The following is a 14,244-nucleotide window of genomic DNA, read 5'->3' as shown; positions in this document are numbered from 1 at the left end:
TGTCTTTCTCCTTTGACTTAGAAATCGCATTGTGACTAATGCTGGATCTCTCTCTAGTACTTTCTTTTGTACAGGGGAGTCTGTCCCCCCAATCTTCGCACAGAATCATTGCAATGGTACACGAGAAAATAACTATATCTTTTTCTTAGCCTCCCCCCCTTTTGTTGCAGTCCATCCAGTGTACTGAAAGCTCTGATTTCCACTATTTGTTGGTTTTGTTAAATGTGATTGAATATAAGTTACTGTCATTTATCAAAAAAGTTACTCTTGGGACCTATACCTTCATTCAGTAAGTGGAGTCTTTTTGACTAATTTATCTGATCACGTTCTTACATGATCTTTTTAAATATCTGGAAATACAATTTTAACATTAACTCCTATGGCAAGGGTCTCTCACATGATCAGGTAGAGGTGCTAAAATACACTATTCTAAATCTCCTTTCATGATTACGATGACCTATGTGGACATGAGTGAGCAGGGAGGGTGGTGGGAAGTACGGTCAGCAACTCCTGTCTTGGAATGTCCTGGTTTTACCACTGCTGTTTGCAGACGAGCGTTGGTGGATGAGTTTACTTTCCCTCTTACCTCCTGGTAATAACCCTTATTTACCTGGGAAAGTAAGATTATGTCTGCTCTCCCTCTGCCCTTTTCCTAGCCTTTCTTCTCTGATCCTGAGGTTAGATGGAAAGTATGTGATTGGAGGAAAGCGTTAAGGGTGAGAGGTGAGCTTGGAGGCCCTTTTAGGGGCATTTAGGAGCTAGTGTTGCCTCTGGACGTGGGAGTAGAAAAGAATGCCCTTGTGTACAGTGAGGAGGGAGGGTTTGAAGTGAGTCATAATCATGCACTTGGAGGCCTGATTAGGAACTTGGAGGTCAGTCTAATCCCCCTGATTGTGCAGCCGCAAAAACCCATCCTGGATGACATGTGGGGTGCCAGAGTACTGTTTCCAGGGGCTCTTTCAGTGGAAGTGAGAGTGTAGATAGCTGTGTTTACTTTAAAACAGACCAGACACACATTCAACTTAGCTTTGTAAGTCTTCGTAATTTTGGCGAATTGTACTTTATAGATAATGAGTTCTAAGACTTGGATATTTTGGAAGAGCAATAAATTTTTGGAGTTGATAGTTTAGGAAGAAAGGGATCTTAAACTAGTTGATCCTAATTCTTGATTTTCCTTGTGAAGCCATTTCTTAATGAACTGTATGGCTTTTTTTTTTTTTTTAAAGGTAGATCTTTCAGTATATCCTTGTTTAGTCTTCAAGAATAAAGTCATCGTAAGACCTCATGCCACAGAAGAGATAAAAGTACTTTTCATACCATCCGATCCTGGGATTTTCAGATGTATATTCAGTGTTGCTTCTTGGCCATTTTCAGCGGATGCTGAGACCATAGCACAAGCAGAAGCCTTGGCAAGCCGAGTCATTCTCACGGCTGTTGCCGAGACCCCTGTGATCGAGGTAACTACTTTAGGCAGGTCTTTGTCATGCCTGGCATTTGAATGGAGGCTGTTTAACCTTAGAAGTAATACTTGAGAAAAATGAATATGTGGGTAAATATGCCACAGAGTTACTTTCAAGCTAACCATTGATTCTTAATATCTTCTTATTTTAGAATTTAAAATTATTTCTATTATTTTACAGAAACACAGGTAAACTTGCTAGATATGGGTGTTAGTTTGAGATGTTCTGAAGTCACTAGACATATTGGGTTGTTTATTTTAAAGGAAACTAAGAAATGTAACTAGATCAGTGTTTATCCCTGGTGCTGTATGTAAACGTTGGATGTTATATTAGCCTCTTTAAATTTTTTTATTTTTAACTTTTTTTTAAAGATTTATTTATTTAAGTAATCTCTATACCCTGTGTGGGGCTCAGACTCACAACCCCTGAGTTCAAGAGTTTCATGCTCCACCAACTGAGCCAGTCACCAACTGCCCCATATTAGCCTTTTAAATATCACTTTAAGAAACAATACTGTAAGTGGTTAGGTAGGGGAAATCTTGTGTATATGTATATAGGGAGAATAAGAACAGCTGCCCTATGTTACACTAGAGTGTAAGCTGTTTGGGGGTGCAGGACGGGTGTTTCTTGTTCACTTCCAGAATAGTGCTTGGCGCATAGTAGGGGCTCAAGTAATAGTTGTTGAACTATTGATTCAAATAGAAAGTGGAAATGGTAATATTTCTAAATGTATATGGTTTTTGAAATCTTGTATTACATACTACATATATGTGTACCAAGACCAGTGAATATAGTCAGTTAGCTATTTCATCCATATTGTTAAAGGTTTATGTATTAAGTCTGGCCAAAGAAGACTTTGGGTCGTTTCTTGGGGAAATTGGATGGTTATGCATTTTATAGTATATTTATAGTTTCTTGGGGATTTTTTTTTTTTGAGATTTTATTTATTTTTATTTTTAGAGAGAGAGAGAGCACATGCACAAGTGGGGGGATGGGGGAAGGGAGAGGGGGAGAATCTCAGGTGTAGACTCTGCTGAGTGCAGAGCCTGATGTGGGGCTTCATCTCACGACCCTGAGATCATGACCTGAGCCGAAACCAAGAGTTGGATGCTTAACTGACTGAGCCACCCACGTGCCCTTAAAGTACATTTATTATTTCCAGACGTGTTGGAAATGTTTCAGCTGCCTCTCTGCATCGCATCCCCCACATTGGAATCAGAATAAGGGTTGGGGAGGGGGAGAAGGAGTGAGAGATCCCATAGTGTAGTATGTGTTCGATTTATGTTAATGTTTCTTGTGTGCTTGAAAAGAATGGCTCTTCTTTCTCTTGAGTGCAGAATTCTTTTACATATCCTTTAACTCTGATTTATTACTATGTGGTTCCAGTCTTCTGTATCATTACTACTGTTTCTGTGTGCTTAGTGTTTTGGCCTCTGAGAGGGGTGTTTGTGGATTTGTCTCTTTCTCCTTACGATTCTTCTATTGATTTTTGTCTTGGGTATTCTGAGCTCTGTTGTTATGTGCGTTTAGACTCAAGATCATTTTATCTTCTAAGTGAAATTGTTCCTTTTTAAAGTAACAATTCTCGGGACGCCTGGGTGGCTCAGTCCTTAAGCAGCTGCCTTCGGCTCAGGTCATGATCCCAGGGTCCTGGGATCGAGTCCCCACATCGGGCTCCCTGCTCCGCGGGAAGCCTGCTTCTCCCTCTCCCACTCCCCCTGCTGTGTTCCCTCTCTCGCTGTGTCTCTCTCTGTCAAATAAATAAATAAATAAAATCTTTAAAAAAAAAATAAATTTAAAAAAATGAAGTAACAATTCTCTTTAATCCTTTTGTATTAGTTTGGAAGTTACACATTTCTATTTCCCATTTTATTCAAACTGGTTACTCAGGTATAAAATTAGTTAAGAGCTCTGTTCTAGCCCAAACAACTCAAAAAGCTTCTAGCCCAAACAACTCAAAAAGTGGCAGTCATAGTGTTGATCTTTACCTTCTGTAATATCTTTGACTAATACTTTAGTCCCAGATGGTTTTAAAACCCCAACATTGAACTTTTTTTTAACAGATTGATCAAGCTATTTATACTTTTTTTTTTTTGCTCACCATCTTTTCTTGAATCTTCTATTTTTATCCTTTTCACGAACTCTATTATCTGTATTTAAAACGTACTTTTTTTTTTTTTTTAAGATTTTATTTATTCATTTGAGACACAGAGATAGAGAGAGAGACCATGAGCAGGGAGAGAGGCAGAGGGAGAGGGAGAAGCAGGCTCCTTGCTGAGCCAGGAGCCCGATGTGGGGCTCGATCCCAGGACTCTGGGATCATGACCCGAGCCGAAGGCAGACACTTAACCATCTGAGCTACCCAGGCGCCCCTAAAATTTACTTATTTTATAATTAATCCAGATTATTTCAGTTCTTCAGGTGCTGATTTCTTCTGCTAGTTTTGCTAGGTCTTCCTGCTTACTTTCTTCATGTGGTTTGTAATTTTTGAATTGACAATTTAAATTTTTTATTTTTATTTGTTTATTTTTTTAAAGATTTTATTTAGTTGTCAGAGATTGAGAGAGAGAGAGAGCACAAGCAGGGGGAGCGGCAGGCAGAGGGAGAAGCAGGCTACTTGCTGAGCAGGGAGCCTGATGCGGGACTTGATCCCAGGACCCTGGGATCATGACCTGAGCCGAAGGCAGACGCTTAACCGACTGAGCCACGCAAGCGTCCCTGATAATTTATATTTTTTAAATGTGAGTTAACATCATGGAGGCTGTTCTTTGCTATATAGAAATCCTATGTGTCCTGGTTTTTCAGAGTGTCCATGGAGAGCACTCTGTATAAATGCTGAGGGCACTAAAGGTTTCAGTGATTTTCAGTTTGGAGCTCCCATGCCTAGTGTGGTGTAGCCCTGGGGTTTTACTTTCCTACAAATGATCTTCTGACACCCACCCATCTCTGGACAAACTTCCCTGTTATCACCTCAGATGTGTAAAAAGAATTTTTCCAGGTCCCTTTTCATAAAAAGGGCACTTCTTTGAATTTCTGCATTTGATGCAGGGACTTCAAATTCCATTCCAGCCTCACCCGGCCCACAGCAAGCTCAGGGTCCTACCTTCTCTTCTCAGGAGGGTGTTGAAGCTCAGCTACCTTAGGAGTGGGTTGATCCCAGACTTTCATGGACCACCATGGAAGTCAGCTCCCATTTGCCAGTCTGTTTTTGATTTCCTTTTATATTTGACCAGGCTAAAGAAATGTATCTATATTTTAAATATTATCCAACATTTCTACGTGTGTGGGTGTGAGGGGTCTGTGTTCGGTTGTTCTCCAGTGGTTAAAGAAGTCATCTGTCACGATGACAGGCGCTCATTTTACACTTTTGATGTCTGTTTTGATATCATTTTAAACATTTTCAGTTTTGTCAGAAATTTGGACTAAATCTGAAAATGCCAACATATATTTTGACGGGAATTGAGAAGTTAAAATTGTATAATAATAGAGCTCATAGCTCATTGAAAGGAAGCTTATATGTTGTATAAAATTGTCAGTTTGTCTTAAGATCTAACAGTCTTTTCAGAGTAGCAACAACAAATGTATTGCTTTGTTCTCTAGTTTATATTTGGATACATAGACTACCTCAAAAAAAGAATTTAACATTTATTTTTGTAGAAAATAGCAGTTGTAAATGGTCTAGGGAAACAGGTAAATTTACATTTAATGCTGACTGTGGCTGTAAAGAGCAGTGATATGAATATAAGCTGTGGTATTTATTGATTTATTGCTTTTTAGAAATCAGTCTTTTCTTTCATAATTAGGTAGAAACAGAAAAGAAAGATGTTCTTGATTTTGGCGACTTGACTTACGGTGGCTGGAAAGCTCTGCCATTAAAATTGATAAACAGGACTCATGCCGCTGTGCCAATCAGACTTGTTATTAGTGCTGTAAGTACTAACATACAGTAAGAAACTTTACAGAGCACATTGATTTGGAATTGTAGACACTCCTAATATCATTCTTGATTAATTTTTCTTATGGAAGTACATTTTTTTGTTAAGGATTCTGTCAACAAATTTAACATCACACCAACATTGTACTGTTGGCTTTATTGAAACCGATTCTTGTATTTCTGAACAGAATGCCATAGCCTGGCGCTGCTTCACGTTTTCCAAGGCACCCGTCCATGCTTCTTTGAAAGCAGCTCCATATGCTGACGTGATTGCTCAGCTGGCAGCTCCTTCTGTGGTCAACCACATGATGCCTGCTAGCTACGATGGGCAGGTAAGCTGGGGGATTGAAGGACTGCTTAGAATTGAAGAGGAAGGTAGGTTTCCAAACGACTTATCTTTCTTTTTTTTTTTTTTTTAAGATTTTATTTATTTATTTGAGAGAGAGCACATGAGAGGGAGGAGGGTCAGAGGGAGAAGCAGACTCCCTGCCGAGCAGGGAGCCCGATGTGGGACTCGATCCTGGGGCTCCAGGATCATGACCTGAGCCGAAGGCAGTCGCTTAACCAACTGAGCCACCCAGGCGCCCATGACTTACCTTTCATTAAGACTTAAATCTTAATGCTAGTGTAAATTTATTTTATTTTATTTTACAGGATCCAGAATTTCTGATAATTTGGGTTCTTTTCCATGGTCCAAAGAAACAGATCACTTCTTCAGGTATCATACATATGTTTTTTGGGAATTGCTTTACTCTGTAGCTAAATAAACCACAAAGTTGAGGCCTGTTTCCTCCATCAGTAAATGTGAATACTTTGAGTAATTTGTCAAATATTTTGTGTTGTTTTTAAAATGGGGCAGAGAGCATGCATGCTGTTTTGGGTCAAACCCATGTTTGGGTAACCCCAGCGAGTACCACTGAAAACCTTTTGGGATCTTTTCTGTTCACTGATTTTATCACATCTACCAGTTGGATGTTTTCTTTCTTTTTCTCCTTTCCCCTCCACTCATTTCTATTCCTCTTTGAATTCTTTAAATTCCTTAGAATTTCTTGTGACCCCTGAGGGTATAGTGTTGGGCCACTTGAGGCATTTAGAATTAAATAACTCTCTGGTCTCTGAACTAAAAGAATCAACTTTTGTAGAGATTTTAGATTCAGCAGAAGAGTTCTTGGCAAGAGTCGATATAGAAGTTGATAGCCCAAACCCTACCCCAGTCATTAAAAGTATTGGTCTTCAAGCAAGAACAGGAATAGCTAGGATACATGCTCCAAAAGACTTACAGGTACCCTAAACTCTTCTCTTTGCCACGATTTTATGTTCAGGTTGATTTCATTCTAATTGTGACAGTATTTAAAATGTTGGTTTTACCCCATCCTCTAGACTATGCACTTGTTTGCCAGTATGGCTTCCTCAACAAAGCAGCATTTACCTTTGAAAAATGCGGGGAATATTGATGTTTACTTAGATATCAAGGTAAGAATTTGTGTCAGAATGCTATGACATAGTATTTCCTCAGACTGTGAGACTCTGAGTATCTCCTCACATTCTGAAGGTTGCTCAGCTGCCTCCCTTGGCAGAGTGCCATGGGGATCAAACAGAAGAACCTGTGTGAGTGCTTTAAAAGCTGCGGGTTACACTAGTGTGAAATAGATGGTAGGGTACTTTAACTTTGACCTCTGATGTTTTATGTGTAAGAACCAAGTTCTAGATTAGCCCCTGAAAAATGTGTGTGTTATCCTGTGGATAGGTGGAATTGGAGGAGAGTGATCACATATGTAGACGTTATTTCTGAGATGTGTGGGTGAGCAGGAGGGTATTAGCAATGGGGATGTCATGGGATGTCATGGGATGGGAGATGAAGTTTGTTATGGAAGAGGAAGTACCCTTTCCAAGAGAAAAAGACAAGGTGGGGCAGTGACAGACAAGGCAGAAGGGAAAAATAACCTATCAGAGTAAATGAAAAATGAGAGTAACTGAGTAAGAGCTGTATTTGCCTAAGTTGGCATTTAGTTATAATTGTATAAATATTTAGATCCCAGATCAAGGAAGTCACTTTTCAGTGGATCCAGAGAATCTATTCCTTAAACCTGGAGAGGAACGCGAAGTTATAGTCACATTTACTCCAAAGGACTCCCAAGCCTGTGAGGAAAGGTAATATAAAATTATTTATAATAACAAGTTATACTCTTCCCTCAAAATAGCCAGTGTGCTTCAGTCCACAGCTTGAATGATAGAGTACATGTTTTATCTTACCTAACAGATAATATAGCTCTGTTTAACCTCTTTTTGCCTCAGATTTTCTTCTTTTTGTTTACTAAAACTCTCCTTTAAACCCAGCTGACTAGAAATTAAGAAATTACTATTTTCAGGTATATTCTGACAAAAGCAATAATAAAATGTCAATCTTGATGTTTCTCATTAACCTTTCCACACTCTCCAAGGAAGCCATTGCCAGTTGTTAAAGTTTAAGATGCTTCCCCACACACCCCCCACCCCCACCCCTTCTCCAGGCTTGTAACATTTTGGTGCCCAAATCATAAGTGGTCAGAGCACCGTTGTCATTAGTATTTGAACTTGCTTGGTGAACAGAGCTTAGAAGCATGGTGTCCTGAGACACACATGGCCTGCCCTCCACCTGGGTTATAGAATGCCTTAGTGTGCTCAGTCCGCTCCTGTGACTTTACGGACAAGAGCTGGTCTGCACCGATGCGAATACTTGTGCCTGGAACGCGTGCCCGCAACTTCACTGGGTTAACTCTTCCATCTAGGAAGCTTTTCTCAACTCCTTCCAGACTTCTCATAAATAGTAGTTGGTAAGATTCCTGTGGCCCCGTGAACTTCCCCTCTCCCGTTACGTCGATGGTATTATGACTGTCTCTTTCCTTGTGTGTATTCTTCTTTGTAATATAAGCTCTAAGGGTGGGAATGTCATTGTATCCTCAGTGCCCAATTCAGTCTCTTCGGACAAAGGAAGCCTGTGGGGAATAGATGCCAATAGAACTGAATTCTGGACATTCACCTCAGATGGCTTTCTTTCTTAGGATCTTAAAAATATTTGTGCAGCCATTTGGACCTCAGTATGAAGTGGTGTTAAAAGGTGAAGTAGTTTCTTCAGGAAACAAACCTCTGACGCCTGGCTCTCGCTGCTTAGCTGCTCCATCGATGTTGTCCAACAAGCAGTTTCTGGCCTGGGGGGGTGTCCCTCTTGGTAGAACACGGTAAGTATGCATGTAGCAACCTTTGGATGTGAAGATTCTGCTGTCATCACCTAGTGTTAGTCTCTGGTGTGGTAGTTAGGACCATGTTAGTGCTTTCAGAGTTGAAGTAAAGCTGTGTTATGTTCCCATTGTGAACTCGGTTGTTTTAGTTAAAATTTTCACCTCTGCAATCCAAAAAAATAAGTTAAGGTTTTCTTAGGCTCTTTTCTGTGCTGATTACCAAATTTAGGCAATTAAGAGTTTCTCTGTTCCTTCTCTGGAAAGCCCTATGGAAAGGTGGGAAGAAACAATAATCGGACACCTTGCCTTCTGCTTAAGGAGTTTACAGAGTAGTTGGTGAATATCTTGTACTTTAAAGAGTATAAGGAGTCTTTAATAGAGCAGATCTGTTCTGTCATAGTTTAATGTGAATTACATCTCGAACCTTATTTTTATGTGCACTTTGTTTATACATTTTGAATATGAACTCTGAGTTAATAAATTGGCATATAATATATAGTATGGTAATATTTTTTCCCTTCGTAAGCTTAGCAACATAGCTAAAATTTTTTTGCCAACCTGAAATATGCCAATTAATAATCTAGTAGTTATGAAACCTCAGTGTTTCCTCTATTTTGCATTTTTGTGTTTGTGTTTGACCTAAATGTTTTACCCATACATTTCTATGGCACCTGAACAATAAGAAACTTCTGGCTGAATCTGTACTATAGGTACTTCTTTAAAATTATAGTTTTGTCAGTGCAAAAAGAATCTGATTGAACCTCCTTACTTAATAGAGTTCATACATCTGCTTGACCATCCATGTAATCATATGTACCTTGTCTTGTTCTGAAAGCAGCTTTCAGAAAGACACAGTAAGATAAAAACAGTTGAGGGCTGACTGCTGTGGGAAAATGAGACATGGTCACCATAAAGGTAGTGCCCAAAGGCTCACCTGTAGACCCTGTACCCTTGCCTTGATGTAGGTCTTGTGCTTGGTTCTGACTCTTCCCCCATCATCCTGAAACAAGTCAGAGTGTTCAGAGGTTAAGAACAAACCAGTTACTGCGTGAGTGAGTATAGCTGTTCCTGCTACAGACTTCAGAAAGATGTTTCTTCCAGGGTCCTTTTAAAGAGAAATCCATACAATATAGTGAGTCTCAGAGTAAGACAACTTCACAGTAAATACTCCTATCAGGATGCTCCCCCTTTGAGGTGCTCAGTCCAGTCTGGACGCGTCACATGTGAACACTCAGCTAATAGCGTTTTCTGGGTACTGAAGCATGTGGTGGCTTGATTGAGACAGCTTAGGCCCCTAGAAGAATGGTGGGCTGTGTGTCCTTTAAGGAGCTCTCAGTAAAGATTCGCTCAGCTAGACCTTTGAAAAATCCTGAATGGCAGGGGGTTTGAGGTATTGTGCCCTCTTTAGTAGCTCCTGTGTTGTTAGTTAAGCTTTTTGCAGCCAGTTAGGATGGAATACACATTGAAAGGAAGGGCTGAACAAAGGCATATTCCTGTGTAGGTTTTTCCAGCTCTATACAGTTGAACCTGAACAGTGTCTGTATGCCATATTTTTCCTGGAAACATTGATTTGTGGTCTGCTCCAATACATGTACAAATAGTGATTGAGACCTTGAAGTTCTGTGCTCTGGAAGGTGGCTGAAATAACTTAGCTGTTCAGATCATTCATTGATGTCTAAGTGAAAGGAAGAGGAAAATCACTTTCCAGTATACCCTGGCAACAAGTATCTTGTGCTACTCCTTTGTAAGGATGTTGCAGCAGAGTTTATGATAAAGTGGTGTGCTCTCTGCTTATAAAGAGATCTTCCTATTTTCTGTCCATTAAAAATGTCCTATGAAGCAGTCAGAGGCTGTGACCCAGTGCATGCTGGGAGAGGACTCAGAAACAGGGTGGGGGATGCTGGTGCCTACTAGGTGCCCTTCCAATGTGGTACTTGCCTATTCTCTGCCTGTCTTTATGGAAGAAGGTGCTTCTCAAAAACGGAGATTTGAAGTAAGCTCTTCTAGAGTAAAGAAAAAATTAATATATAATGTGGGGGGGGCAGTGGACACGTCACATGTGTAATGGGTTTTGAGTAATGGGTTTTGCCTCAGTTATAGATAGAAATGATAATTAATAAATTAAAATTATATTTTCTCAGGGTAAAGTGGTCCAAATAAAGTGGTACTTCATTCTGATGTTTTTGGATTTTTGAAGTTCTGCATTTTTCCATATATTCATTCACTCATTCTAGTTTCTCATAAGTCTGCATATGTAGTTTGGCTCTTTGTTGCTTAGGTTTTAGTATTTTTTTCTTATTAATTTGTGTGGACCCTATATAATAATGAAGTTAGCCCTTTTTATTTTGTATAGTTCCTTTTTAAAACGAGAAACTGAACCCCCCCCACCCAAATTGGTAGCTCTACTACTTGAAAATGATAACCACATTTCTTTAAAAACAGATAAAATATAAAAGCTTTTAAAGAATTCTTTTTTTGGTAAATCTTTCCCAGTCAGTGTTCCTATGAATGCTTTTCCCGGGTCTGCTGATAGCGGAGGTCTTAGATTTTATTCTGAGGTTAAGCTCAGCAATCTTTCCCCTTTATCCCAAGTTGGACAAGACATAGGCCACAGTTTAAATAATGTAACTGTCAATATTCAGAATTTGAATACAATGGAGGTTTACTCATGATTTCCTATTCTCCCAATGAAGATAGGATTCATATATTTTCAAAGATTGAAGGATTGTTTTTTACCACCAGCCAGCTGTTATTCATAAGTCTATTGTACTTGCATATTATAACTTTTTTAAAAGTATGGTTAATTCAGTGTACCGTTTAAAAGACCAATTTGTGCAAATGAGGCTCTTAGAGTGAAAAATCTAAGCAATGTGCCTGGGACTCCTTGTTGCCATTCAAGCTAAGCATGGTATTGACTTAGAGACTTAATGAATTTGTTAATGTGGATTTTCATTTGATTGTTTTACAAGACAGATAAGACTTATATGTATAGTATAAATAAGGTCGGCTAAGGAGCTATAATAGGAGAATGATTAAACCAAAGAGTTTCTCTGACAAGGTGAATATGTTTTGAGTATGTTTTCAGAAATGTGGAATCCTAGGACTGTGGAGATACCTTTCCAGGCTGCTAATAAAATGGCGTATGTAATCCAGTCCATCTCTAAACATTGCAGTCAGTTTTAATTGGCTTTGGTTTTATAGTTGTAGCAATATCCACAGAGGAAAACTACATTTACAATGTGTAATTGTTCCTAGGCTTCAGAAGCTAGCTTTACGAAATAATTGTACATCTACAACCCAGCATCTGCGACTGCTCATTAGAGGACAAGACCAGGACTGCTTTCAGGTTTGTAGAGTGCATGGTGCTGTTTCATGCTCTTTTAGACCACTTACATATGCAGACCGTTGTGTCTTCGTCTTTGAAGCTTTGGGTTGATGGTAGTTTTATTTGGGCTCCTCCTTTGTTGTATGCAGTGATTGTTTTTAAATTGTAGCTTCAGCATACTTTTGGTTCAGAAGAACGACTAACCAGTAACTGTGAGATTAGAATGCGTCCAGAAGAAGACATTCACATCTCTGTGTTATTTGCACCTACTCGATTATCTTGTATGTTGGCTAAACTTGAAATTAAACAACTGGGAATTCACTCACAACCGGGCATTAAGTTCACGGTAAGATGATTTTATTGCCTTTTTTTCCTCCCATGCAGTTTCTTACATCTTGTAACTATTAATTTAATATTGGTAAATTATGTATACTCTACTTTTTGTAAGTCAGAATAGGTGATTGCCTTTTACAAACAAGTTAGGGAGTAATTAATGTACTTTGTACAAGAGTTGTGTTATAAAAGTAGTCTCCATAGTATTACTGTAGGAAACCGTTTCTTCTCATGCCTTTAAGGTTCATTTCAGCTTGAGAATTTTGAAATATACCCATCTTTACAGTAACACATTTTTTGGTAAAACCAGATCAAACTGTTTAAGATACTTTCCAAGTAAATTTTATTCTTTCAATTCAGCAAAATACCTGTTGACACCATTTACTAGACTCTGTTCCAGAACTAGGGATACAAAGACGAGAGCTTTTTATATTTTGTTTCTTCCCATCATAATTTTCAAAAGGATTTGAACTCATTTCTTTAGATACATTTAGAGTAGTGAGAGATAAAAGTGGTAAATCATTGAGAAAAGGAAAAAAGGACAGGGTGGTCAAACACACACTCCATAAAAGTGCATACCTTAAAACTACACGGTTTTTGGCTGTGGGGCTGGAACTAAAATGTTGGTCCATTTTCTAGTGTTAGAGAAGGAATGTAATGAATCACAAGATTAGCAGTGCTTAAAAGGTTGAGGTTTTGTTTGTTTGTTTGTTTGAGAGAGAGAGAAAAGGGAGGGGGAATGGGAGGAGGGCAGAGGGAGAGGGAGAAAGAATCCCAACGTGGGGCTTGATCTCATGACCTTGAGATCATGACCTGAGCTGAAATCAAGAGTTGGACGCTTAACTGACTGAGCTACCCAAGCACCCCTGAAACATTTTTTGTTATTTTTTTTTAAACAGTAGATCTTTATGGCAAATCTAACTTTTTTTGATGCTGAAGCTTGACATATTCTCTGTGGAGCTCTTCACTTGGCCCCATGAGCTGTGGTGGGCAAAATTGTTTAAAGATGTAAGTGGTCAGGTGCCTGGCCAGCTCAGTCAGTAGAGCATGTGACTCTTGATCTTGGGATTCTGAGTTTTAGACCCACGTTGGGGGTAGGGTATACTTAATTTAAAAAAAAAAGGATCTAAGTGGTCGTCTTTAGGAAGAACATCCTTCCACGTGAGCCGAGGACACAATGCCAAAGTACAACATATCCTGATGGTCTGGTTTCAAGTAAGAATCAAGTGGTTTGTGGAGAGGACTAGATGGGCTGTGTCTTTCAGACTATCCTGAATATATTTCCATTAGTTTCAGGTTGACTAGCCAAGATGTTTAAGATTATTCTTTTTTTTTTTTTTTTTTTTTTTTTTTTTAAGATTTTATTTATTTGACCGAGAGCACAAGTAGGCAGAGTGGCAGACAGAGGGAGAGGGAGAAGCAGGCTCTCCGCTGAGCAGGGAGCCGGATGTGGGGCTCGATCCCAGGACCCCAGGATCATGACCTGAGCCGAAGGCAGCCGCTTAACCGACTGAGCCACCCAGGCGCCCCTAAGATTATTCTTAAGTAAGAATTTCTGGAGAACTAATAATTCCCTGATGGCTTAGGGCAGGACCATTTGTTTTGATAGTCACCAAGCAGAAGTTCAGGCTGATGTCCTCTTAAGACAAACTAGGATCCTAGTGGGAGTCCTGCCTATGTAGCTTCCACCTGTCCTTTCAGAGGTGGCCTGAATGGGGACCTGAAGTGTACAGATGAATATGGCCTTTATCTCACAAGAAGGCTTGGACCACCAGCACTGCTGTATGTTGTAGAGATGAGGAACTGGTACAGTGGTGGAAGAGCACTGGGAGCAGCCCTGCTTCTGTTCTTCACACTCACTCCGGATCAGTCTCCACCTGCTCGTGCTTTACTCACTTATTAAATATTATCTTCCTGGTTTGGTTCTGAGAAACTAGTGAAATTATACTTTGTGTACCATAAAACATTGTGGGA

At 39.5% G+C, this 14,244-nt stretch overlaps 1 protein-coding gene across 9 annotated transcripts in view; it reads left to right on the top strand.

Annotated features, from left to right (window-relative positions):
• The window catches only part of LOC118016446 (nucleoporin SEH1), a 167,088-nt gene that overhangs the window by 115,898 nt on the left and 36,946 nt on the right, over positions 1 to 14,244 (top strand). For 8 of the 9 annotated variants that reach the window (XM_035013835.1, XM_035013833.1, XM_035013832.1 and 5 more), the window contains 10 exons: positions 1,227 to 1,457; positions 5,264 to 5,389; positions 5,583 to 5,726; positions 6,049 to 6,112; positions 6,537 to 6,676; positions 6,775 to 6,867; positions 7,427 to 7,545; positions 8,436 to 8,612; positions 11,868 to 11,958; positions 12,107 to 12,283. In XM_035013835.1, the coding sequence (XP_034869726.1) occupies positions 1,227 to 1,457; positions 5,264 to 5,389; positions 5,583 to 5,726; positions 6,049 to 6,112; positions 6,537 to 6,676; positions 6,775 to 6,867; positions 7,427 to 7,545; positions 8,436 to 8,612; positions 11,868 to 11,958; positions 12,107 to 12,283 (1,362 nt within the window). Of the gene's footprint in view, positions 1 to 1,226; positions 1,458 to 5,263; positions 5,390 to 5,582; positions 5,727 to 6,048; positions 6,113 to 6,536; positions 6,677 to 6,774; positions 6,868 to 7,426; positions 7,546 to 8,435; positions 8,613 to 11,867; positions 11,959 to 12,106; positions 12,284 to 14,244 lie in introns of those variants that run through there. The other variant, XM_035013840.1, reaches the window with a different exon arrangement.

The sequence above is a fragment of the Mirounga leonina genome, unplaced genomic scaffold (assembly GCF_011800145.1).
Source record: "Mirounga leonina isolate KUSES-001 unplaced genomic scaffold, KU_Mleo_1.0 Mir_167, whole genome shotgun sequence".
Taxonomy (NCBI): Eukaryota; Metazoa; Chordata; class Mammalia; order Carnivora; family Phocidae; genus Mirounga; species Mirounga leonina.
The sequence above is the reverse complement of the archived record's forward strand: the minus strand, read 5'-3'. Positions and strand labels throughout refer to the sequence as shown.